The following is a 27,483-nucleotide window of genomic DNA, read 5'->3' as shown; positions in this document are numbered from 1 at the left end:
AGGCGTTGATATTGCAATCGAACGCGAGAATTGTATCAAATAAATCAATTGAAATGTTTTCAAATTTGTCAAACGGCCAATAAAGCAGATTATTGAAACTAAAATCGTGTTGCGTTCACTCAATAAAAATAAAACCGTCGGAGAGTCAATTTATTTGCGCCTTAACAAAAAGATCGTTTGTAAACAATTAAAATAATTTGCTGAAAGCCAAAATGTTCAAAGCACAAAATTTCAAATTGTACGTGGAATGACAAAAGAGCGAGCGAGCGAGCGCGAAGAGAGCGCGCAACGAAAAGAGAGCGGCGAGCAAACGTTTAAACTAATAATAATTTCAATCAATTTGTGTGGAGAGCAGGCAAATTAGAGCAGATCGAAATAGAGAGAGAGCGAGCGAGAGCGACTGAGAGCATAAAAATGTAGCACAGTAAACAGCTGTTGAGCTAAATAACAGACATGTAGGCACAGCTGCCAAAACGCAAAACACGCATACGCAATGTTGTGCCGCACAAAAAAAGATTTGCCCACTCAATTTTTGTATATTATACTATTTGCTTTTTACTCATTTAAAATGTAATCAATCAGTCCCGACTATGAGCATGTTTTTGTTTTTTTTTCGTGAGAATTTCGTGCACATTGCTGATGGATTTCAAAATGACATTTCTTTCATATTTTCACATTTTGCAGTTTGTGTTTTTTGGCTTTTATTTTTCATGTGCTTATCTCGGATCGCTGCGTGACCGATTTTTACGTTTTTAGCATTTGTGCCAAAAGACAAAACAGCAACAACAAATTGGTTTTTATGTGGGTGCCATCAGAGTAGTCGGCCCAAAAGCCACTCACGTAGTAGTGCGCCACATATTTGTGCATACATAAATAATTTTTGTTGACAAGCGCATAAATACATCAATGAGATCGTCAAGTTGTGGCTTCTGCTTTTTTTTCGTGTACACTCTTACACAACAACAAATAAAAAGCAAATAAAAAGCCACAGAACAAATGCGATGTTGTCTATGTCTATGCAAATGGTCAACAATTAAAATTTAGTTCAATTGTTGTCATTTGTCAGCGTCTTGTCAGTCACACAACCTGTTGCAATTTGACTGCTGTCTATTTGTCTCTTAAGTGGTGTTCTAAAATTTCTAGCTACTTGTCAAATAATTCGCCTATTTGTTTATAAATTATTTGCTCTGCTTTTGGTGTTTGCCATTTGCGATTGATTGGACACCTGTGCAAATGTTTGCTTAGAGTCTTTGAATTTAAAGACAATCAAATCTATTGCTTTGTTCCTTGCCCAAATAAAGTGCCAAGCATGTGGCTAATTAGCTTCAGTCGTTGTTAGCAAAGCATCAGCATGGGTTCTGCCAAATTCTTGATTTTATTCGCGGCCATGTGCTATTGGATTCCGTCTCAAGTTCAGGCCGTAACCTGCAACGTGGCACCATCAGATCCAGAATGTATAGACTGTTTCCAGTATCCTTCGCATGTGGAATGTAGGCTTACACCAACAACACCAATTACAATTACACCAACAACACCAATGACACCAACAACACCAATTACACCAACAACACCAATTACACCTACTACACCAATGACACCTACTACACCAATGACACCAACAACACCAATGACCCCTACTACACCAATTACACCTACTACTCCAATGACACCAACAACACCCATGACACCAATTACAATGACACCAACAAGATCTTTGACACCAACAACGCCAATTCCACCGACAAGATCTTTGACACCAACAACGCCAATTCCACCAACAAGATCTTTGACACCAACAACAGGCTATCCAACTGAAGCTCCAAGAAAATCCAGAAGGCGCCGTGTAAGGACTTACTTTGGCAATCTTTTCAAGCAACTCAGAAGCAGTCTCAGAAGTCTTAAAAATACTTTCAATCCCTTTCAATAAAATGAGAAATATTTTGCTTATTAACATTGTAGCAAATTCCATGTTTTATTATATATAAATAGAGCTTGTTAAGCAGCTTTTGGACTCAAGCGTATCTTTCCGCATTTCTATTCTAAACCTAATCTATAAAAAGAGCTTTTAAATGGCATTTATGTCTGTCAGTTTGTGCGCTTTTGCAGTTATTGCTGCAACTCTATTTATAGATAAGAAAATGTCTCGTAAATTCCAGTCCATGGGGCTAACTTTTACCTTGTGAAGAAGCGTGTGCCACAATCGTTAGCCATTAAATGTGCTGAGCATGCGCAAAATCCAATCAAAGCCGAATGCCAGCAGCCAAATAATAAATATGTATAAAAAAAATCGAAAAAAGGCGAACAACAATAATAACAAGCAAGCTAGCAAAACAAACAACAATAACAACATTGTTCTTCAGTATTTTATATGCAAGTGCGAGCGTGTGTTTGTGCGTTTGGGTCTGAGAAAACGTTGAAAAGAGATGGCACGATTGTGAAGGAGTAGCGTGTGGAATATTAATTAAAGTTTGCGCTTAGTTTGATTTCTTCCCTTTGAACAGCAACAACAATAACAACAACAACAACAACACACAAACAAGTGTTTTGCGTTGTAAAAACAAGCGAGCGTAAGCCGAAAAACGAAACATAATCAAATAAAACCAATGGATAGCTGGCGAGAGAAAGAGAGGGGCAGATAAAACAACGTTGATTTTCAAATCCGATTTAAACGCATTCCACAGAAGGGCCATGCAAAATGCTGAAAGATCATTGTCGAGATTATATGAAGAGGCTTTGAAGCCAGCAGTAGTTTAAAAATACACATAAGGCATGTATTAAAGTGCATATGAATATGTTTACTGCATGAATGGATGTACATATATGTATTTGCTTGTGTGTGTGTTTGAGTGTGTTTTTGCAAGAGCATTTTGCCCTCTTTGCAGTTGAGACACGCATCTTGCATATTTCGCCTTGATGTTGATCGACAGTTTGACATTTTATGTCATAGCTGAGGCTCTTAAAGGATGGAGGTTATTATTTTTAGTTGCAGTTGTTGTTTTTGCAATTATCTTGTGCGCTGATTTTGTTTTGCTTGCCCTCAAATAATAAAAACAACAAGTTGACACATAAATAGCACTGCCCACGCAAGATGGCGCTTTACCTTTGCTTTCCTTTTTTTCTTTACACTAAATAGTTCGTTGAGCACAACACAATTCACAGAAGTTATTTAGTTTATTTTATTCTTTAAAATATTCGAAGCGCGCACGTCGCTCACACGGGCCGCCAAACGGTTCCACAGCAAAACAAAAATTAAACAGTGCGTCCCAAGCACAACAAACCGCAGAGAGCAATAAAAATAAAAGCAGAGCAACAAAGGCCTGCTACAAAAAATGTTTGGCGCGTACACACATACATATGTACATACACATGTACATGATCTATAAAACTTGTGGTTAAAGAGAAAAGCTTTGAGTGATCACAAACAGATTCATTATTTATTTAGCATGCACATTTTTTGTTTCTCTGCTTACGTATTTATATTTCTTATATATTGCTATTTAAGATAAAGATTATTTAACATAAAGAAATTGAAATCCGTTAAATTAATTCAAGCACTGGCATAACGATTAGTAACTGCAAGCTCCAAGTAGTGTGAAATCTAACAGTTACTCAGCGCTAACAGTGCCATTTTGAGCAATAACACTGCCGTGCATAACATGGAGGTGCTGTTTTTGTTATTGTAAACTTAAAAGCGAAATATATTTAAGAGCAAGCCAAAACTAATTCTATAAATTAAAAACGGACGGGTCAATATAATATTATGTCACCAGTGTAAAGTTCAAACGTAAGGTAAATATTCGGAAAAACAGCAGCAACTATTGGCTGTGTAATTGAAAGTTAAAAGAAATAAAACCTAATTATAATTTTTTGGGCGTGATGTAATCGCACGAGTGTGAGTGCCTGTGCCACGACTTTAAATAACATTCTTTTGTCGTTTATGTCCAAGCAATTGTGTTTGCCATACCGGTGTCGTTTGTTTATTATTGTTTGTGGACTTGAGGTTATGTGCAACACCAACAATCTGGAATATAAATAAAACAGAGACTTATAAGTTGGAAAAATCTATGAGCAGCATTATAGGGCGCAGTGCTGCCAGCTGTTAGCTAGATTCTGAGTAAGAATAAGCTAAAATAAGCTAGACAGTTCTTAAACGCATTCATGATAATATGAATAAAATTTACGCAACAGTTGATAAAAAAAATAACAGCTTCCATATTTTTATATCGTGAAGCATGTTTAACTTATAGAATATTTCCTTGCTTGGACTGTAAAATATGATCGATTTCTGGCTATAAGATATATCATGAAATAAGCTAATATGGCAACACTGACGGTACGGCAAGTGTGTGTATGCCTGGAAGTGCTGGCATGTTGCCTGATTTCATTTGAAAAACCAAACAAAGCTTAATTGTAGCAACTAGTTGCTTAGTTAAATATTAATATCATTCAAAATATGGGCAAGACTAATTAGTATAAATAGAATTCAGAGTGTGTGCAGCAGTGACTATATATGAACTAAAAGCAGTTGAGCATCATGTGCCGTGAACCATCTGGCAACGCCCGCTCTCGCTCTCCGACTTTCCAAGAGCACATGTGCAGGCCAATTGTTGCTCAAACTGGCGATTTGTGATTTAATTTTATTTTGGAAAATAAAAACAATAACAATTCGCTTGCACAGGGAAAGGGCAGTTGCGTTATGAACAATCAGGACTATGGCGGCATCCAGTGGATACAGCAGCATGCGTCGGCCGTCGACTCCGAAGCAGATACAGATATGCTGGAAAACGACGACGCAGACGCTGGCGAGAGTGAGGTGACTGCCGCCTATTTGGTGAACAACGCCACCGATGAGGACCTTGACCATATGGCAGCCGAGAATCTCATATTCATGGCACGCGATGGTCAGCTAAGTGAGATTATAGCTGCCAATGATGGTGGCGGCGGCACTGTGCTCATAACAGACAGCGGTACTGTGGAATATGCAGAGTCATTTGACGATGACGCGCAAGTGGTCACCGAGGAGGTCATCACAGATGATTGGGTGCAACACCAGGGCGCAGAGCGGTAAGTAGAAGTAATTTGGCTTGTTGTAAAACAAAAATTGACTGGAACTTTTTGTAGTGTGGAAATTGCAGCGGAGCAAATAGCTGGCACCAGCAGCTCACAAGAGCTGCTAGACATGGAGCAAGATGAGTACACAGCGCTGCGTCCGTATCCCTGTGATTTTTGCAGTCGACGCTTTCGCAAAAAGGGCAGTCTTAATAATCATATGCTGGCGCATCAGAACGATCGCCCGCATTTGTGTAAACTGTGTGGTGCGCGATTTTCGCGTCGCGGTGAGCTCATCAGCCATTTCAAAGCGCACGCTGAGGCTCAGGACGCGGCAGAAGCGGAAGCCATTGAAGAGCCGGCCATTAAGTTTGAGCCGCAGCAGCAGAGACAGTTGGATGATCACTACTACGAGCATGAATGGCAGCTGTATCAGGAGCAGCCGCAGCAGTCGGAGCAACAACAAGAACAGTTTGTGATGGACACGCCAGAGGCGAGCTATGCCACAGAGACCCCTGAACCGGAGCCTACACCAACGCGCGGGCGTATAAGCCGACTCAAACTGAAGCAGGAGAGCACGCAGTACATAGTTATCAGTGAGAAGCAGGCGGAAGATATGCAACAGTATATGGACAGCGAGGAACAATCATCGGCGGGCTCTCAAACCACAGTCAGCAATGTGACGACGATTAAGGAAAACGAAGAAGTTGTAGTAGCTAAGCAAGAGCCACGCTATCCCGTGATAGATGATAGCAAACCGTTTGTTTGCCAGCAATGTGGCCTAGCATTTGCACGTGAGAAGGCGCTTGTTTCCCATATAAAGGTAAGTTCGCTATTTTGAGCTTATGGATTGTTTAAAGGATATGATGATTGAGCTATGTCTAGCCTAAATGCAAGAGGGTCTGTGCGCTCAACACAAATGTTACGACTAAAGCACAACCTTGCAACAGTCTGATCCCAGCAAGCAGTACAATTTGTAATTATAAAGCGAAGAAAATATAAATTAGCTTTGTTCTCACAGAATCATCGTGTGGATTCGCCCTTTGAATGTAATCAATGCCAGGAAATGTTCTGGGACAATCATAGCCTGCAAGAGCATCAGAAAACTCATCAATTCGAGGAGAGCAACTCGGAATATGATCCAGCCTCGGCGTGTGACGATAGCGCCAGTGAATCAGAGCCGGATCAGCTCTATGGCGATTATTATTGCAATGAGTGCGGCATTTGCTTTCATCGTCAGGATCTGCTGCGACGCCACATCAAGCAGCAGCATAAGCAATCGACAGCGCTGGAAGATTCAATGCATGCGACTCCAGAGCATGTGGAGAATGCCAAAGATGCCACGCATTGCTGTGACACATGCGGCAAGTCCTTTCCCAGCCCGCTGGAGTTGCTTGCCCATGCGGAAATTCATGCACGCTTCCCGCCTTTTAAGTAAGTAAATTACCCAGCAAGGCTTGTTAAGATTGGATTTCAATGTTGAAACTTTAAGAGCAAGTTACACCAAAGTTGTATTGATTCTGTTTTATACGTCGTTTTAGTTCATACATTATCTTAGTTTTAATCTCAACGGATTGACTAATTGATATACTATCGCTTCTTGTTAACTCTTATTTCTTCCTTGCAGATGCGTTCTATGCGGCGTTTGTTTTTATGAAGAGCAAGCGATTAAGCGACATTTGAGCACACGCCATCCGAATGAGCTGAAGCCCAACTCCTGCGTGCTGTGTGGCAAAGAGTGTCGCGATCGCAAGGCGCTCATTAAACACGCCTGGGATCATTCGCGAGAGAAGTGCCACTCGTGCTCCAAGTGCGGCAAGAACTTTCATAACAAAGCGCGTCTGAAGCGACACATGGCCTCGCATCGTGATAAGTCCGTGACATGCGAGGTGTGCCATGGCGAGTTTCCCGACGGACGCACACTCTCCAATCATCGACACTCGCATAGCACCACCTCGCCGGGCAAATTGTTTCCCTGCCACGAATGCGGCAAGACCTTTGGATCGCGCAGCTCGCAGCAAATTCATGTGCGCATACACACGGGTGAGCGTCCCTATGGCTGTCGATATTGCTGGAAGGCGTTTGCCGATGGCGGCACCTTGCGCAAGCACGAACGCATCCATACGGGCGAGAAGCCCTACGCCTGCTCTGTTTGTCCGCGCGCCTTTAATCAGCGCGTAGTGCTGCGTGAACACATACGCTCCCATCACTCCGGGCTGGATACAGTGCGTGGCACCTATCACTGCACTGTTTGCGAAGCGGACTTGACCTCATCTAATGATCTAATACAGCATCTCATCCAGCACAGTGATACGAACACCGCCAAACAGCGACAGCCCATTGTAAGTTGGAAGTATAACATATTAAATTATTGATTGAAATCATTTTACTTTTAGACTGGGCCACGTAAGTACAAACGTCGACGAAAACTGCAGCCGCATGAGATTGCGCACATGCGTGCCGAGCACAAGGAGAGTGAGGATTATGGCAGCGACATTGACATGTGTGACTTTGATGTGGAGAATGCCGATGAGATTTTCGACATGGTCGAGCCAACCACACCCAAGAAGGAGAAGCGTAAGCGCAGTGCCAGCAATCAAGCCAAGGCTGTAAGCAATGGCGAAGCTGCCAACACAACCACAGTGCCTGTCAAAGAGACGCCTCAATGGGAGGCAGCCAATGCGAATATCTTTCAAATCGATACGCTTGTGATGGTCAACGATACCACGCTGCAGCCTGTAAGTTCATCCACCAAGACGCGACGCGGCGCCAAGCAGCAACAGCAGACGCCAGCTGCAGAGCCTAAATCAGCTGAGAAGCCCAGTGTCTCCTCCACCACCAGCAGCAGCAGCAGTCGCAGCAGCAGCAGCCGCAAGAAGTCGAGCAAGTCGGCCAAGTCGGCAACTCCTGCAGCTGGCAGCAGCACTCGCCCGCGCATGATACACACAGAGAAGTCGCGTGTGCCGGCGGCAGAGAGTGCATCGAAGAGGACGCGCAAGACTTATATAACGCGCAGTGAATCCAGCCAGCTGGGTCTGGTCAAGTCCACTGGCGTTGGCAGTTCGCGCATGGTGGATGACTATGAAATCATTTCGCCCGCCACACAGCCACCCAATCAGATCAGTTCCAGTCCGCTGCACATCAAGCAGGAGCAGGAGCAACAACAGCAGCAACAGCGGGTGCAGCTCATGTACGATGATACACATTTGCTCATCGATGCGGCCTTGTTGCGTGATAAGACCTACGAGAAGTTCAATCCCAGCATTGTTAATGATCTGGAGGAGATTTTGCGTAGCCCGCTTAAGCATGATCGCAATGCACGTCTGCGTTTCACTAGCGAATCTTCTACCACGCCACAATTTCTGCCCGAGGAGGAACAAAATCTAATCAAAATTGAACCCACATCGCCGGATTTGCGTGATATGGTCGAAAGTCAGCAGCGTGTGTCGGCATCCAGCAACACGCCTACATCTTCGGCCTCGCCTTCAACAGCGGCGCGCACCTCACGCCATTTACGACAACTGACTGCCAACTCGAGCTCACGTGCTGCCTCCAAGCGCAACAGCAAAGCTACAAGTGCACCCAGCTCCAAGAAGTCTAACTCCTCCAGCAGTTCATCCTCGACTGTGGCCGTTAACAAAGCCAACTCATACCTCAGCTACGGCGTGGATTCATACAATGTAAGCGTTGCAGCCAGCGCCAATTCTTCGGACGTTAGCTCAGGTTTCTTTTCCATCTCCGAAGTGGTGTCAGCTGCGGATGCGGCAGATGCAGCGGCCAAAGCTGCTGCGGCACAGAAGCCGGAGCGTCGTACGCGCTGCTTTGAGTGCGAAATGTGTTCAGCTAAATTCCCAGATCGTGCCCAGCTACTGGATCATATGCATATACACATTTAAATTGACTAAAGGAGAGAGGGATTTGTTATTGGAACTGTTTCGTAGCGCTTGTTGGCCCAACCAACGTTATTCAACTGAATAAAATATTATTAATAATTACAACTAGCTTATAAGTTGGCTTAAGTTTCTCGCAACGGGTGCAAGTGTATTTTTTGAAATGTTTTTATTAACATTAAATCAAACATAAATTTGTGCTCGTGTACAAACAAAAAAAAAAAGAATAATCAATTACAAATTGTACAAATGTCAAGCGAGTCAATAACATATACTATACATATACACACACACACACATATATATTGTAATATAGCGAAAACATCGAAAGATCGTTAATTAATGCGTTATTTAAATTGAACATAGAGCTTAGCTTTAAGGCTTTTTAAATTTGTACCTCAGAATATTGTTTGAAGAATTGGTATGCTGAAGAAAATAAATCCATAATGGTTAATAAAAATATATGCATATATTTAATATGTGTGTATGTATGTTTAATTGTTTATAGAGCGGATGTGGCAAGTTTGACTATGAACTTTAATAGTGTACGCTGTGCTTTGCTTCCTTATCGCAAGGGCTCCGAGCTGTGAAACAAAGCTACCTTTGTTTTAAATTATTGCAAATATTGCTCGTTTGCACATACAAAATATATACTGCGTTTAGTATTTACGTTTATCTGACATATGTACGTATGTATGTCTGTCTGTGTTTAAGTGCTCTGACTCAGCTGACAATGCGTTCTCACGCTCACATATGCATCGACGCCTACACTTACACGACTGGTTAACATGTATGCGTCGCGCGCTCTGAGAGCGCAGAAGAGAGCGTAAAGTACATAAAGATAGCTCACACACCCTGTTACGGGACAGAACAAGTTGTTTTCAATGCACAGAGTCGCAGTCATCGCTGATTATCCAAACAAAGCAATATTATAAATCGGCTTATTTTCATATTTAATTTACATTTGCTTTTCGATTTGCATAAATTTACGAATTTAAAGCAGGTAAACTAATATATTAATAGAAATAACTATGATATCAGTTTTTATCATACTCTGCATTCGTTTGGCGACGCTCTCTTTGCTCTCTTAACAGACATGGCGGAACCAATGTGTGGAGGCATCAGCTCACAGCTGTCCGAAGATGACATGAAGCGCGCTGTTGATCTACTTAATACTTCATTGGAAAATTTATCCAAAGGTGATGGGCCCAGTCTAAAGTGAGTTTGCTTAACTAATTAAATATTTATGTGAAAATAAGTTGCTTATCTTTTGCCAAAGGCTTGTTAAAGTAAAGTCCGTTACTTCTCAAGTGGTAGCCGGCGTTTTGTACAGATATACTGTTGATATTTGCCAAGATGATACCGTTAAAGAGGGCCATGTTGAGATCTGGCATAGAGTATGGCTCGAAAAGGACGGCACTAGAATCACAATTAAGTTTGAAAATGATGAGAACGTAATCGAAAGCACTTTTTAATTAACGTATACTTAATTATCTGCATATAACTATCAATTTGTTTAACTGTACGCTTGCATTTATAATAAACTTATTTAAACAACTGTGACTATATCTTTTATTTCGCAAATGTTGACAATGTGCTACTCAGCTCCATTTTTTCACTTGCATATTAATGAGTCTAGGTTTTTTTTTTGCATTATCGTTATATGACTAATGTGAGCCATGGAATATGCTGTATATATTATCAGAAATGTTTTTTTTTTTTTTTGCCAACAACGCCCCCAACTACAAATGTGTTAAAAATTCTGTGCTACACTTCAACAGCAATTCTAATCTTTTCTGTACTTTTTGCTTCAGCCTCTATTAATAGTTCTCTCAAAGATAACTGCATGCGGAAAGTAAAAGTCTGACGATGGCCAAGATAAGTAAAATTTTGTTACCTAAGCAACTTGGCTTGCATTGGTTACCTGATTGACCTTGGAAGTAACAGATGTTCCTACTTATCAAGTGACAACAATTTAATACCTGACCTATACAAATATTATTTCAGTGCGTTTAATATTTACAATGCTTAACAGATAAGTTCGGGTTTGAAAAACAAAACAAGAGTATAAAAAACGTTTTTAAATTCATTAGCAAGACCTTTTAGCATGTAGGTAGAGACTCATCTAATTGGCATGAGGTTATCAGAGATCAAAACTAATTAAAAACTATAGCTGGCAGTAGCTCTAGGCAATAAAGCTAATAATTAAATGATTTTAAACTGTATTATCTTTTGAATTAAATTAAATTAACGCAGGCGGATTTGTTAATTGGCTGACGCCAAAAGAATTGATGACTTAGAATTGAATTGATGCTCTGGCGAATTTTCTTATGCTCTTGAATTATTTTATTCATACAGTTATTCCATTTTTTTTTGAAAACTTTTCGATGATGTAACTGTTATTATATTTGGTTATCTTATCTGCTTCTCCAGCTTCTCATATTACAAGCTGATACTACGAAAAGAAAATATTACGCAGACCTTTTAGACATATTGAAAAATATGTCAATGCTTTGTTTAAGTGCGAAATATATGCAAGCTTAAGTAAATTAAGGATTTGCCAGATAACTTTTGTGGACAGACGCACTTATCACCTTTGTGTTGGTTGCACTGTCAAAGATCGAAATTTAAATAAATATATATTATTCGTATCATGCAAATAATCTTCTTATAATTAAGACGCTTAATTGCTTACAGCCCCACTGATTAGACAAGTTCTGAATGGCAGAAATTTGAATTGATAATCTTTAAGCTTACTCAAAAACTGCGTCTCGCTCTCTCTCTCTTTCTCTTTTTCTAATGTTTGCCCACTTAGAGCAAATACATGCATATGTAAGCAGTTAAGAACAACAATAAGGAAAGAGACCGTCGCTCCTATATAAAGAGCTTAGCAGAGAGCTCTAGATTCAGTCTGAATTAGTGCACTGTGCTCTGCCGAACTAAATATTCTAAAATGCTGTCCATGAAAGTTATTTTCTTGCTTGGCCTGACTGTCGCCGTTGCAATGGCTGGCGTAAGTAATTCTATTTGTTTTTAACTTGAAAATCTAATTAAATATACTTGTATCATTATTTAGCATGTTCCAACTCTTGGTGGTGTTGAAGAACTCTCAGGTGCTGGTCTTAAGGAGGCTGAGGATACATTGAATCTCTCTCTGACCAAGTTGGCTGCTGGTGAAGGACCAAACTACAAGTAAGTTTAATAATTTTTGAAACAAAATTACTTTAAATTACATTTGGCTTTCAAAACTTTAGATTGGGCAAGATCATTTCGGCTTCACGTCAAACTGTCTCTGGCTTCAAATATATTTATCAAGTGGAGCTTGTTGAGGGCAGCAAGACCAAGACTTGCAACGTGGAGATCTGGTCCCGTACCTGGTTGAAGGACGGTATTGAGGTGACATTCAACTGTCCCGAAGGCAGCGTTACCAAGAAGCACAGCGTCTAATCATTCTGTACTGCGTTCTGATAAAAATAAAAACTCCAACAAATGAAAAAAAATATACAACGACACTTTTTTTTATTTATTTGTGTGTTAAGTAATTAACACAAAGCATTTGGCAGTAAATATGCATTTATTGTTTGTAGAACAGAAACAGGTTTAACGTCAGAGCACAAATGGGTAAAATCTCTTAAAAAAATATTTTTTCATTAAGTTTTATTCACTGTGTTGTTCTTTGTTGATTTTTAAGCTTAGATTTATTATTTTATATATTATTCTCAAAAGGTATATCGATTCTGCCAGTCTTCTTTTAGTTTCATAGCTCAATTTCTTATGGAAAAACGAATTTAAAACAAATAGGCGTATAATAGGCAATCAATTTTACATTATAATAATGTATTAGCTCCTAGCTTGTACTCAAAATGTATTGGCAGTATTTACGATCTTTCTGTTATAGTATTACAACAGTTATTTAATTGTTTAAATCAGAGTCGCTGTAATTTTAGACACGAGTGGGAGAAACAGAAGAGCAGCTTGATGAGCGCAATCGGTGCTGAGCGTAAGGTAGCAAAGATAATTTGTGCTCGCGCTCTCTTTTATTTGTTTTAGTCACACATACAAACAAACTACGAGGTGACATGATTTGCTCAGAGATCGTTTGGTATAAAAGCAGGTAGGGCAGAGAGTTTTACATTCAGTCTGATTTCACATTTTGTGCTATACAGAAGACAATTTTTAATATGCTGTCATTCAAAGTTATTTTTGTGCTGGGCTTGACCCTGGCTGTAGCATCGGCTGGCGTAAGTTAAATTGCTGTTGTAATTTTTATTGTTTGATTTAGTTTATCATTTTTTAGGAACCTCAGTTAGTTGGCGGCATCACAACACTCTCTGGCGATGAGCTTAAGGAGGCTGAAACTCAATTAAACTCTTCATTGAAAACGTTGGCAGCTGGTGAAGGACCAAACTACCAGTAAGTAAAGCATTTAAATAAATTATTAATAAATTATTTAACATTTGCTTTCCACAATTTAAGATTGGGCAAGATCATTTCGGCTAGAAAACAAGTCGTGTCTGGCTTCAAATATTATTATGAGGTGGAGCTGGTTGAGGGCAGCAAGACCAAGACTTGCAAAGTGGAGATCTGGTCGCAGCCCTGGATGCCCAATGGCGTTGAGGTGATATTCGACTGCCCCGATGGCAAGGTTACCAAGAAGCACAATGCACAATAAATTGTGTAATACGAATATATTCAATTGAGTTTAACCAACGAATCCAACAAGTGCTCAATAAATAATTTTAAAAAACAGTGCAATGCGTAGACTTGTTAATAATGTGCGTTAAAATAGTTGCACAATTCATTCATCATTCAATTCAATCTACTCTAGAAAAATTGCTAAAAAAAAAAAAACTGCTTGAAATGGTTATTTGACTTAATTTGTCACTTTGTTGATTTTTCAATTAGCACTTTCATTAACTAAAATTATATATTTTGTTCAAGTAAGCTAGAGTTTATGTTAACTAACACTTAACTGCGCAAAGTGATAATTACTTTCATTATTTTCACATAGAAATTGTTATTTTATTTTCTTTCATATATAAGCTATAGTATTTTTTAACAAAGCCCACATAGTCAAATAGATAAGCAGAGAAGAATAATATGCGATTGATTCTTATCTAAGCTGAATTATTATCAAAGCTTTGCATTCAGTCTGAATTTATGCAATTTGCTGTACAGTTGGCCGGCTGTTGAATCGGCAGCCCCAAGTTTTATTTTTATATTATGCTATTGCATAATTTAATTCAAGTTTAATCAAGTTAATAGATGACATCTTACCTGATATGTGTAAATCATGGATATTGAAAGACGACCTGATAAGCAGTCAGAACTAGTATACAAAAAAATTATGTTTGCCATCGATTGTTATTTAAATTGCTAAGACAAGCTTATCGCATTCAGTCTGAAGTCAAACTTCGTGAAGTGAAGAAAGATTTTTGCAATATGTTCGCTATTAAAGTTATTTTCGTGCTGAGCTTGGCACTCGCTGTTGTGTCCGCAAGCGTAAGAATTGTTTAAATTTTGTTTTTTGTTAGCGCTAACCAAAGTGCTTTAATGTTTAGCCTGCCCTTACGACTAGGGGCAAGGGCGCCATTACGGCACTCAGCGGCGATCGTCTAAAGGAAGCTGAAGCTATACTGGAGTCGTCTCTAATCAAATTGGCTGATGGTGAAGGACCACACTATACGTAATTTATTTCAAAACTAAGTTGAAACTGCAACATTTTAACATTTCATTGTCAATTGCAGTTTGGGTAGAGTAATTTCGGCTTCACATCAAACAGTCTCCGGCAGCAAATACCGTTATGAGGCGGAGCTTCTGTCAGGCGACAAGACTGTGCAGTGCAAGGTGGAGATCTGGTCCCAGCCCTGGTTGGACAATGGTATTGAGGTGACATTCGACTGTCCCGAGGGCAAAGTTGTAAAAAATCACAGCGCCTAATCTCACTTTGATTGTAACAGAAAAATGATGTCATTCATTAAAAAATTATAATTGAACTTATAAAATAATCAAAATTTCTTCAAGCAGTTGTCTATGCACATAATTTTTAATAACCGCATTAATTGCTATACGTTTATGCTATTTATATTCAAACCTGTTTATTTTATAAACCAGATTCTATAGCTTTGCATATTTTACTGCCAAGTTGTATGAGAAAGCAATTCACACAGCTCATTTTAATAGCATTGATCTTTCTCCTAATCTTGAAGATTAGAGCGTCAGATTATTCTGATTAATTAAAGCTTGGCTTGCAGTACGATAATTTGATATTAAATTATTTTAACTGTTGTGTTGGCCATTAATATGGCAGTACCGATTGAGCTTCAATTTAATTCTTCTCGCAACAAGCTTGAGAGCTTTCTCCCTTCGGTTCTATATGGTCTAACTTATTGGTCTTGTCAGACATATTCGAGTTTGTTTTCTTTTAAAATTGAGTGTGAAATTAATTTATTGATCAGTTGTAAATATTTGCCTAAGCCTCTTTGCTTTCAAGTTGAGATATAGTTACATGAATTTGAACATTCACCATTTAGCTATGATAATAATATTTTGTAGATAGATAGATAAAAAATTGCATTAAGCGCTGCTTAGCCCATAAAATTGAACTTGTTGCCACCTAGACCGCCTGCACCACCGAAGCCACCACCCTTGTTGCCAGAGCTCAAGCTCTTAATTCTTTTGAGCAATGCGGCTCTCTCAGCAGCAGCATTTCGACGGCAAGTGAACAGATCTGCGCGCAATTGCCTGATGCGACGCAGCAGACGCCTCCTGGCAGCCTCGGCAGGCGAGAGTGTAGTGATGGAAGCTACAGTGGTCGTTGTAGTTGTAGTGGTGCAATCCACATGAGCCGCGTTGGCGAGCAGAGTGCAGTCTGTGCAGTTATTCAGCACAGTGTCGGAGCAGGGAACTGCATTGGTATAGTTGATGGCCAGCACCGCGCCAAGTAGAATAATAACTTGTACCTTCATTGTTAGATCACTCGATTGTTTGGAATGTCAGTCTGTGCAGCAAGAAGTTCTTTTTATAGCAACCAATTTCGTCATAGCGCTCAGCAGCTGTTAAAAGTGTCAACAAATGTAAACAGTTGTTTGAATTTGTGTCACTTGCCTTGTAGATTATTGAGAAAGTTTAACAATTGGTAGCTTAACTATTGTGCAATAGATTCAATTTCTAGAAATAACTTAAGCAAACTTCTTTTTATTTATTTATGTATACAAACTTTAAAAAATATATAATTTTGAGATAGGCAAATGCACAAATAATTTAACCTCTAACAACGCGAACGTTGCGATTGTTGCGACCGTTGCGATTGCGATTGCGGTTATTACGGCCATTGCGACGATTTCGGCCATTGCGATTGGCGCCATTGTTGCGCCTAATATTACGGTTGTTACGCACTCCATTTGTGCTGATTATGTTGGCAGTGCCAGTGCCAGTGCCTGTGGTGCCGATGCCAGTTCCAGTGCCGGCGGTGCCCGCATTGCCTCCATTCACACGCAGACGTCGGTAGTTGGTGTACCTCAGATTGCTCAAGACTACATTCCTGTTATTGCCGATTGGCGACGAAGTGGTGGTTGTTGTTGTCGTTGTAGTACAGTCCACATTATCGACATTGTTTCCATCGCTGCAGTCCGTGCAATTGCTCAAAATCGTATCCGAGCAGGCAACCGCATCGCTGCGCCTTACCAGGCAAGCGATCAGTACGGCAAGGTTTAGAATAATGGTAATGCTTTTCATCTTGGTAGATTGCTGGCTGTTGGTTGTGTATGCTTTCTTCAGAATTCTTGCTTGGCTTTTATAGTGCAAAATTAATTTAGTTTATTTGCAAAATCAACACAGCTGCTGCCAAAAAGCTTCACATAATTTGCTTATTTCTTTTCAGAGCATCAACTGTTTGGCAAAGTCAATGACAATACGTCTATTCTTTTGCCCACACAATTGAATACTAGTCCTTGAATGCCTTATGTACTACGTATTCAGCCTTAAAATAAGCCTTGTGTTTCAAGTTATTAATAATGAATTGCGTATATTAATTTGCAACACGTGCCAAGGATAGATTCAATTAAAGTTCAACATAATTTGCAGTTCATGTTTTTCTTTAAACATTGTCAGATTTACATTTGGCTTAACACTTTAAAATTATCCAAGTGATAGCTAATAATATTCAAGATTATAGAAGCACATAATCTGTTCTTAATATCCATCTATGTACCTGCTTATGTTAACACTTCGATGTAATCTACGTAACAGTTTTGTGTGCAGATCCACGCGGAGTTATGTCCTGCGTCTAGTATCCACGTGGAGTGGATGCCAAGTGTGCTGCTTAAGTTAGACCTAGCCGACTTTTGTGTATACTTTGATTAACAAACCGCATTCTGCACAAAAAATTCATAGCCTAAGCTATTTATAAACTTTATAATATAGCAACAACTTTTAAACAGATATGTACATGCTAATATAAAAATATTTTTTATTAAAATACTGAATATTATATTTGTGCTTTTCCTATTGTTAAGATTTTTGGATTTAATTACATACGAATTTAAAATTAATTTTAATTTAATTTTTTAATGCTGTTATCTCCTGGACTTAATTAAAAATAGTTTGCTAATTGCAAAGCTGCATCAATATATTGATTACTCTTGGAAAATTTCATATTCATATAAAACAAAATAATATTTTCTTGTATTTGCATATTTATTGTAGAAATATTACAGTTTTTATTTAACCTTGGACAATGTTCACATTGATAGGACGTGCATTGCGATTTATGTTGTTTCTGGCATTTCCATTGCGTCGTTGATTAGGATTAATCCGAACAACACGGCGAACCCTAAATCGGACATTTGTCAATCTGACTTTGCGAGTGGTTCCTGCTCTTGTAGTTCTACGTGTGCTTGAGGCTGATGCTGCTGTTGTTGTTGTTGTTGTTGTAGCTGGTGTCGTGGTCGTGGTCGTGGTAGTTGTGGTGGTAGTGGTGCAATCATCGTGATCTACATTGGCTGGATCACCACAATCCGTGCAAGTGGCGTCTATCGTACCTGTGCAGGCAACGGCATCGCTGCTTCTCACAAGGACTGTTGCGAAAATTGCAAGGCTAAGTACAATGGTTAGGCTTCTCATCTTGGCTTTAATTGAATGTTGTGATATGGTTTCATCAAAAATTTGCGCCTTTTATAGTCGCATGTGAATTGTATTTGGTTTATTGGCAAATATACACAGCTGCTCATCTACTGTTTGCTGATGAATATTTTGCATATTGATTGTTTGCGAAATTAAAGAAAACAATTAACTTTTTGCAGACTGATAACTAACTGATAGCAATGTCAACAATCAATATTGACTCATGTATTTACGCACAAATGAACATAATGCCTTAAGAGAGAGCAAAGCCAAGTGTTGTGCATATGTTAGCAATTAAAATTGTAAAAATTGTTTTACTCACAATCAAACATATTTTGTTATAAGCTTGGCGTGTGACTTTCCAGTGAATGAATCTCTATAAAATTTATAATTATGTTGACGTCATGGCCTTGTATTAGAGCGTGCTAGTTACATTACTATGCGCTATTGTTTATTCTAACACCATTTGTTAAATTCAGTTGAAGCCCAACCAGATCGCTGAGTAGTTCGACCATGCAGTTCACAAGCGTATTTTATTTGCTAAGCATATTGTTTATACAGCGTGCTGTTAGTGCTAATATTTGATTAAAAACTTAAACAAATATAACTAACAACTATATATATTTACAGCAATCGATTTGTATACCACCCAATCACTGCATAAAGGATGTAAGCGCGCTTTTATTTATTTTTTGTAAAACCAATAACAATGCCTTGCTTGCAGTTGGAATATAGCGTTGCCAAAGAGCGCTACGGCTACGTGTTGGCCAAATATGCAGAGCTGGAAATGAAAATTAGCGGCGAGCCCCTGGGGTAAGCACTCAATGCGTTAGCAATACTATTTATTGGTTCTTTCCATTGCCTGCAGCTTGCATGGCAAACTTGTTACGCATGGCGACATCGAGGAGCAGCATATTGTGTTCCAGCTGATGGACAATACACCGCATGATGTGCTCCAGAGCTGCGTGTTTGTGGTCAGAACAGCGCCCGAGGAGTGCGAGTCGATTGTGACAGTATGCAATACATTTCTAGCTCGTACACCGCGGCCATTGCTGGAGCGTAAGCCGCTGATGGTTTGCGAAGATGGCGTACGCGAGGCGGAAGCGCCTGTGGTACCGGAAGCCGAGGACATTGAGAACATCAATGAGGGTAAAGAAGAGACGGCGGTCACAATGCCGGATGTCGAAGTGAGCAGCCAAAGTGAGCTCATCTAAGCAAGCTTAATTGGCTCGGCATGTGGAGGAACAAACAAAATCACAAAGGCGAGCTTCTTTTTTATTGCGATTTAAGCTTGTCACTCTGCTGCAAATTAAGTATGCAATGCTAACAGCCTCAAAAGTTTTTTGTTTAACACTATTTTATTTATAATAAATTTGTTATATACTTTTGGGTACAGCATTAAACATTAAAACTAAGCTTCAATAACTAAAATAAAATATATAGAACTTTGCTCAATTTCAAAATCAAAATTAATTACAAAATATTTTATTTACAGCTAAAGTGCAGCCATGTTTATTTTTAGCAATTTCCAACTAGTTCGAAAGCTTAAGTGTATGCTGCATTTGACATATTTTAGTTGTCAGCCGTCATTTAATTTGTACTAACATTTTTGCTTGGCTGTCGATAATACTTTTAGTAGCTGCAGCTGCTTGCGCTGCTCTCTCTTGAGCAAAAGCAACAACTAAGCAAAGCTTAACAACTGGTAACAAGCCAACCAAGCAAAGCAGCAAAAGGAACTAAATTAACGCATGCGCAGCAGTAACAACAAAAGAGCGAGCCTTGCACAGTGGTGTGCAGTTCATTGTTATGATGATGTCACTTGAAAACTCAAAATAAGTATTATAAGAACTTTAAATAAGTATTGTCAAAAGCGCAACTCAAAGCTGTTAAAAGTTAACAGCATGTTAAGCCGCTGGGATATGTTAGCAATTGGGCAACACTGTTGCTGTCAGCAGCGCAACAGCAGCAGCAGCAGTCGAAAGAAACAGCAGCCAAATAACAGTAAACAAAACGCAGCAGCACGCTTAACGTAACGTCGTCGGCGACGCTGCGCTGCTGGCGCTGTCCTATCAGTTAATGTCTGGCGCCAAAGTGAACTGGAGCAACGTAAATGCGACAGCAGCACTTCGTTGAGAGCGAGAGAGCTAGCCAGCGAGCGAGAGAGCTGCAGAGAGAGAGCGCGCCAAGCTGCAAAAACGTTGACTGAGGGAGCCACACACACAATATTTGAGAGCGTTTGCGAGTTGAGATTGATGTAAATTGGGCCCGCACAGAATTTTCGTATTGGGCGCTCAGTGCTCAACTTGTCGTCGTGCTGTGCTAAAGTGCTTGTCCCCAAAGTTGGGCACATGCTTAGCCTCAGTGCTCAGTCGCCCACTTTGTCGCCCGCAAGCTGCTCTGCTGCTCAGCTGCTGCTGCAGTGCGTAAGCGAAATTGCCGCCGGTTGTAAATTGGAAAAGCAAATTGTTTTGCATAATATGTTGGGCAAATAAAATTCAAATGTATGAACAACAACAATAACAAACACAATAGTAACACACTGTGTGAATCTAATTAACAGTTTAGTGTACTCATAAAAAAAAAAACAAAATAAATAAATAACAGAAGAAGAAGCACAAGAATAATATAAACATATACAGCGTGTGTTATCAGTGAGCAACCAAAAGCAAAAGCAGCGCACAAACAAATACTTAAAAATCTAAAGCCAAAGGCAAATCGAGACAAAATGTGCATGACGTCGACGCCAACGCCAGCGCACGTGTGTTTTACTAGGTGAGTCTATTACACACACACACACACACACACATACATTATGTTAAGCATATTTGTATTCAGCTGCAGCTTAGCTCAGCTGTAGCTGTAGCTGTAACTGTAGCTGAAGCTTGAGCTGTAACTGTGTGCTGCGTAAACAAAGCAATCAAACGTAAACACAAACACAACAAAAACACAAACACAACAAAAACACTCACACACACACACGCTTGTACGCAAAAATTAGCAGCGCACCCCACAATGTGAAAATTACAATATTTTACCCTTGAATGCAAATGTCGTGTATTTGTAGTGGGCGTACAGGCACCTGGCCAGAGGAGGCGTGGCTGGGCTGGGGGGTAACGTGTGTCTAAAAGCACTTTACTTTCCAACAACCATTTTTTTGTGGTGAGCACAAATTGTGTAAAAAATGTATATAAATAAGGCAAGAGCGAGATAGAAAGAGTGAGAGCGAGAGCCAGCCAACGTCATGGATAACTTTTTGTCTGACGTGTAGCGTAAATTTCTTTAAAAATTGTTTCCACTCAGTTTCTTCAATTTTGCTGCCGCTGCTGCTGTTGAACGTAATTTTCTTGGAGCAACGCCAGCCAGTCAGGCAGACAGACAGACAGACAGACAGACAGACAGCAGTCGGTGCGTTAGTCAAATCCATTAAGTTTTTGTTGCTCTTTTATGAACAAAAAAAACTGTCGCCCATGTCAACGCTTTGTATCAACCGCAGCTGTCGTCGCTGTAAAATGGCAAAGGACTCGTCTTTTTATTGACTTATTTACGCTGCTTGTTACCTTGCGCTGATTTTCATGTCAGCAATAATAAAATATATCAATTTAGCTAAACTTCAACTTAAAGCAAATAATTTGCGCTTGGAGCAGCATTTTTCATTTCCTGATACATGTGGAAATGATTCCAAAATATAAATAGCTACCAAATAATATTCGCCTACGAAAACGCGCGTGTTTGATTATCGCTTCACACTTTGTCGTTGAATCCGCCGGAGCTGGTCTACGTGCCTATCTCTTTATAAATGTCGCAGCTCCGCTGGCTATGAAGCCAACAGACAAACTGGACTTGCTTTGACATTCATTGGCTTTATGTATCTGTGTGTGTATGGGGGCGTGTGTGTGTGTGGTCCGGATGTTTGTTTTTGTTATTGTTCCTTCATTCTCAGCGCCATTTGCCTTGACTTGCGCTTCTATATTGCCCCATTGGCATTATTCCTTAGTCGCTGCGCATCTGTCGCAGCTTTAACCTAGCCTTGCTTTCATTTTATGGCCCACCTTCGTTCAAGTCCATTTTCGCATTTTTATTTTGTTCCAGCTTTCGCGCTCTCTCTCTGTCTGTGTGTGTTACCAATTGGCCCACTTTGACTGCTTTTGGGCCAACTTCATTTAATCTACAATTCATTTATTAAGCAGCGCTCGCTCGCTGCCAATTTCAATTGACCTTGAAGATGTGCTTGCTGTTTTGTTTTATTGATTTCGTTAGCCCTAAATAGAAACGTTAATAAAATTTGCCACAATTGCCAAAGTGTAAGCGAATTACGGCTCAATATAAATCGAAGTTAACTTAATTGCTAAGCTACCAAAGTACTAAATGATAACATTAATTTGGCTGTGCAAAGTGAAATTCAATTAAATATTAAGTGCATACATAGCGTATACGCAATCTGTAACGTTCTAACGAAAGCTATAGGCAAACTTCTGCTCAAACTATTTAATATCAAACCAAGAGATGTCAGTAAACTTTGCCTGCAAAATAAGTATTATCAATGCTAACGCCAACGCCAATGCCAACGCCAACGCGTTTGCCGTCGCCATTTGCCAATCGTTGACCAGGAAGCAACCTGTTTTATATTTTTTGCCGTCAGACATTGCGCGGCGCCAATGAAAACGTTTTTTTTTTTTTGTAACAAACTTTAGCTGTTTTTTATAAATGCGCTTATCCAGCTTAAGCATTTTTAGTCGTGCTTTTAGCACTCGCCAACGAGCTGCTTGGCAAGCGTATCGGCAAAACTTTAAGCACTTTACAAATATGAGAAATATGTATACTATATCTATATCCATTTGGCTGGCAGCAGCTCAAAGCTGAATTTATTGTCTAAGGTTCAGTTTGACACGAATAAAGTTTGTAAGTTGTTTTACTTTTAACGCTTTATCGCTGTTTTTTTTTTGGTATTTTTCGCTTGCGCTATTTTTAGTTGTCAACATTTTATTTTCGTTCCAAAAGTTGACCCTTATTTTGTTTGTTTGCTAAGGTTTCAATTAGTTAGTCGTATAACTGTATCGATTATGTAATCATAGCGACTGGAACTGACTTGTCAACTGCGACACATATTACGCATACGCCATGTCAACATTTTAAATTCGTTATATACGTAAAAGTTCAGCAGCGCTCATAATTAAATTAATTCACAAGAATTGTCGCTGTCGCAAAAGGCGCTCATTAAGTTAATTTGTGACAACTTATGCCTGAGTTGAAGCACCTGCGCTTTGGCTTTTGACGGCGTCTGCCAGTTGCCAGTTGCCAGTTGCCAGTTGCCAGTTGGCCAGTTAATTGTGAGGCAGGCTTAAGCGAAAGGCTTGTGCCACTGCCAACGACATGGTAAAAAAAAAAAACGTAAATAACATTTACGAGTGCCTGGGTCCCATTTTTTTCATTTTTTTTGCAGCGCTGCGCTCGTTAAATCGTGCGGCGATAAAGAGTCAACCAACCACTTGGACAACAATTTGAGCTGAGTTACTTTGTTGTTGGCCCCGTTTTCATGCGCGTTTAATTAACATAATTTGATTTGTGCACTCGCTTTTTATTCAAATTAAATACACACACAAATTGCAATTTATTTCATTTGCGGTTTACTTTTTTTTAAAGCGCACAAATTTAATTAGGCAACAATTTTTAAAGTTATTGTGTGGCTAAATCTGTTTGGTCAGCACAAAAAAGTTTGCATTTAATTAAAGCGCAAACTGTGTTAAAGGATAAGCTAAGTGCTTGAATAGTTTTAATTAGCAAAATTTAGAAGCTAAAAGCTGCTGCTGCTGTCAGCAAAAGCAAATATACAAATTTTAAATAGCTGCATGCAAAAGTTTTAAGCCAAATAAAAGATTATATATATAACGCAAAAAGTTTGTTGATTTTATATAATTTTATTCACACAAAGTTGCGTGTTGGCGGCAAAAGTCGCAGCATGCAAATAAAATTTGCGGCGGAAGTTCAAGTTGCAATATTTAATATATCGATATATGGACTGTTGCTTGGGCTACAATATGCATGACAGTTACATATATTACGCTTTGAATACAAGTTGGCTGAGCTAAAAGCACATGCATATGTAAATAGACAAGTCTGTGTGCTCAGCTTAGCTCTTTGTAATTCAAAATGTGGTTTGCACATCAAGCACAGACGCGACTGTTGTTGCTGCCAAGGCTGCGATGTCTGCTTGCCCCAAGCTGCTGTCGCTCTCCCATGCTCTCATTATACAAAGCAGCGTTTATTTGGGTTCAAGTTTATGAAATTATATTTGAAAAATGTTTTACCTTGCCGCTTACAGCTGTTGCAGCAAGTCACAAAGTAAAACAATGTAAGCTTTTTATTAAAATCCATGCAGCATTAGTTCGTTAGATTTAAACGGCTTTGTTGTTGGTTCTGCTTGTCGTCGTCGTCGTCGTGCCCATGCATACATTGCTGCTGTCTGTTTTAAGGGCCGTTGATGTTGCTGCGCTTTTGTTTTGTGAGCCACTAAAGTGCGCTTGAGGTTGCCTGACACACCGAGCTGACTGGCAGTTGGACATACAGACAGCAAGTGCGAGAGTTGGAGGCATTTACATTTAGCTACAGTTCATGTTCATGCTCAGGCCTTGTCGTGTTTGCAACTCAATTGTTGCCAACAAGGAGCCATAAACAACAACAAATGTTACGCATAATTATGCTCGAGTTGCTGTCACGTTAGACAGACAGACAGACAGACAGCCCCAGCAAACTGTTGACTCCCTAGCTTAGCTAATAGAGCAGACCTCGCCTCGCCTGCGGCCAACTTGTGTGAGCTCAGCTGTGTGTGTGAGCTGTGCACACCTGCAGCAGCATTCGAAACTAATTAATAACTTGGCCAACAACGCATAATTATATTTATGGCCTAGCAGCTACTTTAACTCTAAGCTGCAATTACTTTTCTATAAAACTTAAAAATCGATTGTTTGAGATCCAAAAATAGTGTTGAGCACGCACGCAAGGCTTAGCTAACACTTGCAGCAGCTCAGCGGCTCATGCTGCGTATGAGCAATTAAATCGGTATACGAACGTCAGCACGTATACGCCATGTGTGACACTTGTATTCGTGTTTAATTACTTCTTTTATGGGCAGCAAGAAAAAAACCAATACGCGTGTATTCCTAGAAAAAAAAAAACAACGAAGAGCACTACAGAAATATAAAAATTCATGAATAACTGCTGTCGTATACGTAACGGAAATGCTGCGACCCTTCGAGCACACAAAAAAGGGCATGGCAATAAAAATGAAATTAATTACCAGTGTGTGTGTGTGTGTGCAGCACACAGCTGATAGTTTTATAGTTGAACGGAGAACAATTTTTAAAATGTACAGTGTGCGTTCGAAATTGATGTTGTTAAAAGAAACACTTGGAAATTTAAAGGCAGGCAGTTTTATGCGCCCTTTGACTTGTAAAATAAATAAAGCTTAAAATCACAATAAAAAATAATAATAGGGGCCCGCATGCAAAGCAAATAAGGAATTTAATTAATTTCTAAGAATTTGCAGCCTAATTTATGCTGCATACTCAATATAAATATTTTTTTTGGGCCAAGAGCAACAGCCACGCTTAATTTTTAGCGAGTTGCTACTGTAGATATTACGTATACAACAGCGCCGCAAGGTATGCTTTAATAATTTTTTGTGCCGCAAGCTCGCTCTGGGAGTTGGAGCTACATATGAAGACTTTTATGGAAAGCAAATGAAACAAATTTTGTTGCTGACTGTCCACACACACACACACACACACACATGTAGAGTGGCGCTCCTTTGTACACGCAATGTGGGCAGGCAATAAACGTGTGCATAAATTTCATGGAGCGGCTTTCAAATGCTCAAATGGCTTTAGCTAACATTTGAATAACACGCATGTGCGTTTGCCAAGCGTAATAGTTATATACAAATGTACATTAATACATGTGTGTGTGTACTTGTGCTCCTATTACCTGAGTAAGCTGCCCTACCTGGCTGGTTGGCGTGTCTGGTTGCGGCAACTTCAAATGTTTGTTTTTGCATTTTCCATTTTCCATTTCCATAGCTGTGTGTGTACGTTATCGCCACTTCTGAATTCAATCAATCTTATTTGCAGCCTACACAACACTTTCAGTGTATGCTTGTGTGTGTGTGAGGCAACACGAGTGGCACATTTAGCCCGCAGCTCGCCTAACTTAACCTGTGCTTTGATGTTGCCCTGACAAGCGTCGTATGCGTAATATGATAATGAAGAAAACAATTCAACGACACTGCTGTTGACATACGCGAAATATAATGCGAAATATTAAATTTCATTTTAATGTTGCTACAAGCAAATATTTAAATAAATGTGCGCAGCCACAAACAAAAAATGAATATATATTGGGCTGCAATTGTGAGCTGGATTCGATATGCGGCTGCAACAAAGGCTGAATTTTCTTAACATAAATAGTTATTGTTGCGGTCTGTGGCTGTTTGGCCAACGGAGCGTATGAATAATGAATGCTGAAGGCCAAAGCTTGCAACTTATATTAACGCTATCAGTTTGTTTAAAGTTTATGTAACTTTTTGCGCTTAAATTTATGGCAAATGCAATCAATACACCAATACGAGATGTGTGTCAACTGATTTGCAACACGTTGCGTTGCGCATTTTAATTGATTTACCGCCTGTCCTGTATACACAATTTGTGAGTGAATGATGATTGACTCGCTCTGTATAGATAGCAGGCAAAAAGTCAGCCGTGTTGCCCGATACGATACAAGCGTGCACAATAAATATGCAAAGCGCGCACATTTGTTATTTTTTCCTTTTTCCAACAAATGCCAACGGCTACGGCAACGGCAACGGCAAATGCAAAGCATTCTTCTGATATCTCAGTGGGAAACGCTGTGCTTCAGTTTCGAACAGAATTATCACTCTCGTTCCCACAATGTGTGACAGACAGAAGTGACAGCATCCTGAAATGTGATTGATATGCGCAAAACGAAAATGTCGCTCACACACAGAAGTGAAGTGTGCAGGATATGCCAACAATGTGTTTAAATATTACAAAAATTCAATGAAGCATTTTATGGCAAAGCCAAGCGCTTAATATCTCAAACTCACACTCAGGCAATTGATAGCTCATAATATTATAACAAGTTGCGTATCAAGTTTAAATCACTTTGTTCTTACCTGCAAATTTCGCACGAAAACTGCTTAACACATTTTCTTTTCTTTTGTGCTCTCTGACATTTCGCTGCAATTTGTCTGCTGAAATTGCTTTGATGTTGGCCACAATCTTTTGACAGCTCTGCGCTGCATTTGCAGCAGTCCAAGTGGCTTTGTTGGTGGGGCGTACTATTAACACATCAGTGTTCAAATTTAACGAGCAGCTTTTCGCACGAAGCAATGAAAAATAAAGAGCACAGG

The 27,483-nt window shown here is 39.7% G+C and overlaps 8 protein-coding genes across 9 annotated transcripts in view; 7 read left to right on the top strand and 1 right to left on the bottom strand.

The window, feature by feature from the left end:
- The first annotated feature begins 1,339 nt into the window (after window positions 1-1,339).
- LOC108601262 (ESX-1 secretion-associated protein EspK-like) lies at window positions 1,340-1,927 on the top strand. Its single transcript, XM_017989162.1, has one exon. It carries the CDS (start codon window positions 1,352-1,354, stop codon window positions 1,925-1,927), a length of 576 nt encoding a protein of 191 aa, XP_017844651.1. The 5' UTR covers window positions 1,340-1,351.
- Window positions 1,928-3,706: 1,779 nt separating this feature from the next.
- LOC108604314 lies at window positions 3,707-9,400 on the top strand. Its single transcript, XM_017993736.1, has 6 exons — window positions 3,707-3,789; window positions 4,679-5,064; window positions 5,122-5,872; window positions 6,071-6,483; window positions 6,677-7,391; window positions 7,446-9,400. The coding sequence occupies exons 2-6, from the start codon at window positions 4,697-4,699 to the stop codon at window positions 8,943-8,945; spliced, it is 3,747 nt and encodes a 1,248-aa protein (XP_017849225.1). The 5' UTR covers window positions 3,707-3,789; window positions 4,679-4,696; the 3' UTR covers window positions 8,946-9,400.
- Window positions 9,401-9,831: 431 nt separating this feature from the next.
- LOC108602647 (cystatin-like protein) lies at window positions 9,832-10,487 on the top strand. The gene is made up of 3 exons (XM_017990793.1): window positions 9,832-9,942; window positions 10,034-10,157; window positions 10,219-10,487. Exons 2-3 carry the CDS (start codon window positions 10,036-10,038, stop codon window positions 10,412-10,414), a joined length of 318 nt encoding a protein of 105 aa, XP_017846282.1. The 5' UTR covers window positions 9,832-9,942; window positions 10,034-10,035; the 3' UTR covers window positions 10,415-10,487.
- Window positions 10,488-11,860: 1,373 nt separating this feature from the next.
- On the top strand, window positions 11,861-12,439 carry LOC108602587 (sarcocystatin-A-like). Its single transcript, XM_017990726.2, has 3 exons — window positions 11,861-11,952; window positions 12,016-12,131; window positions 12,194-12,439. Exons 1-3 carry the CDS (start codon window positions 11,893-11,895, stop codon window positions 12,384-12,386), a joined length of 369 nt encoding a protein of 122 aa, XP_017846215.1. The 5' UTR covers window positions 11,861-11,892; the 3' UTR covers window positions 12,387-12,439.
- A 645-nt stretch (window positions 12,440-13,084) lies between these two features.
- On the top strand, window positions 13,085-14,879 carry LOC108601261. The gene is made up of 6 exons (XM_017989160.2): window positions 13,085-13,180; window positions 13,237-13,352; window positions 13,416-13,608; window positions 14,340-14,441; window positions 14,501-14,625; window positions 14,687-14,879. The coding sequence occupies exons 1-6, from the start codon at window positions 13,121-13,123 to the stop codon at window positions 14,877-14,879; spliced, it is 789 nt and encodes a 262-aa protein (XP_017844649.1). The 5' UTR covers window positions 13,085-13,120.
- A 1,323-nt stretch (window positions 14,880-16,202) lies between these two features.
- LOC108601260 (rho GTPase-activating protein gacK) lies at window positions 16,203-18,073 on the bottom strand. Its single transcript, XM_017989159.1, has 2 exons — window positions 17,848-18,073; window positions 16,203-16,524 (listed from the first exon to the last, which is right to left on the bottom strand). Exons 1-2 carry the CDS (start codon window positions 18,060-18,062, stop codon window positions 16,203-16,205), a joined length of 537 nt encoding a protein of 178 aa, XP_017844648.1. The 5' UTR covers window positions 18,063-18,073.
- Window positions 18,074-18,555: 482 nt separating this feature from the next.
- LOC108602641 lies at window positions 18,556-19,405 on the top strand. The gene is made up of 4 exons (XM_017990786.2): window positions 18,556-18,629; window positions 18,693-18,731; window positions 18,787-18,875; window positions 18,931-19,405. The coding sequence occupies exons 1-4, from the start codon at window positions 18,576-18,578 to the stop codon at window positions 19,274-19,276; spliced, it is 528 nt and encodes a 175-aa protein (XP_017846275.1). The 5' UTR covers window positions 18,556-18,575; the 3' UTR covers window positions 19,277-19,405.
- Window positions 19,406-19,597: 192 nt separating this feature from the next.
- Window positions 19,598-27,483, top strand: part of LOC108603839 (cGMP-specific 3',5'-cyclic phosphodiesterase) — a 37,722-nt gene continuing 29,836 nt past the window's right edge. For both annotated transcript variants that reach the window (XM_017992986.1, XM_017992985.1), the window contains exon 1: window positions 19,598-20,834. The gene's annotated coding sequence lies outside the window, so the exon portion shown is untranslated. The remainder of the gene's footprint in view (window positions 20,835-27,483) is intronic.

Source organism: Drosophila busckii, chromosome 3R (genome assembly GCF_011750605.1).
Source record: "Drosophila busckii strain San Diego stock center, stock number 13000-0081.31 chromosome 3R, ASM1175060v1, whole genome shotgun sequence".
Taxonomy (NCBI): domain Eukaryota; kingdom Metazoa; phylum Arthropoda; class Insecta; order Diptera; family Drosophilidae; genus Drosophila; species Drosophila busckii.
This window is presented reverse-complemented; position numbering and strand designations above follow the sequence as displayed.

Coding starts and splice junctions, on each gene's coding strand:
- LOC108601262 (XM_017989162.1), top strand. CDS start 1,352: ATGGGTTCTGCCAAATTCTTGATTTTATTCGCGGCCATGTGCTATTGG.
- LOC108604314 (XM_017993736.1), top strand. CDS start 4,697: ATGAACAATCAGGACTATGGCGGCATCCAGTGGATACAGCAGCATGCG. Junction 5,065..5,121: donor CAACACCAGGGCGCAGAGCG/GTAAGTAGAAGT, acceptor AACTTTTTGTAG/TGTGGAAATTGCAGCGGAGC. Junction 5,873..6,070: donor CGCTTGTTTCCCATATAAAG/GTAAGTTCGCTA, acceptor TTGTTCTCACAG/AATCATCGTGTGGATTCGCC.
- LOC108602647 (XM_017990793.1), top strand. CDS start 10,036: ATGGCGGAACCAATGTGTGGAGGCATCAGCTCACAGCTGTCCGAAGAT. Junction 10,158..10,218: donor GGTGATGGGCCCAGTCTAAA/GTGAGTTTGCTT, acceptor CTTTTGCCAAAG/GCTTGTTAAAGTAAAGTCCG.
- LOC108602587 (XM_017990726.2), top strand. CDS start 11,893: ATGCTGTCCATGAAAGTTATTTTCTTGCTTGGCCTGACTGTCGCCGTT. Junction 11,953..12,015: donor TCGCCGTTGCAATGGCTGGC/GTAAGTAATTCT, acceptor ATCATTATTTAG/CATGTTCCAACTCTTGGTGG. Junction 12,132..12,193: donor GGTGAAGGACCAAACTACAA/GTAAGTTTAATA, acceptor TCAAAACTTTAG/ATTGGGCAAGATCATTTCGG.
- LOC108601261 (XM_017989160.2), top strand. CDS start 13,121: ATGCTGTCATTCAAAGTTATTTTTGTGCTGGGCTTGACCCTGGCTGTA. Junction 13,353..13,415: donor GGTGAAGGACCAAACTACCA/GTAAGTAAAGCA, acceptor CCACAATTTAAG/ATTGGGCAAGATCATTTCGG. Junction 14,442..14,500: donor TCGCTGTTGTGTCCGCAAGC/GTAAGAATTGTT, acceptor TTTAATGTTTAG/CCTGCCCTTACGACTAGGGG.
- LOC108601260 (XM_017989159.1), bottom strand. CDS start 18,062: ATGAGAAGCCTAACCATTGTACTTAGCCTTGCAATTTTCGCAACAGTC. Junction 16,525..17,847: donor ACAACAACAACAACAGCAGC/ATCAGCCTCAAG, acceptor CTGTACTACAAC/GACAACAACAACCACCACTT.
- LOC108602641 (XM_017990786.2), top strand. CDS start 18,576: ATGCAGTTCACAAGCGTATTTTATTTGCTAAGCATATTGTTTATACAG. Junction 18,630..18,692: donor TATTGTTTATACAGCGTGCT/GTTAGTGCTAAT, acceptor ATATATTTACAG/CAATCGATTTGTATACCACC. Junction 18,876..18,930: donor ATTAGCGGCGAGCCCCTGGG/GTAAGCACTCAA, acceptor CATTGCCTGCAG/CTTGCATGGCAAACTTGTTA.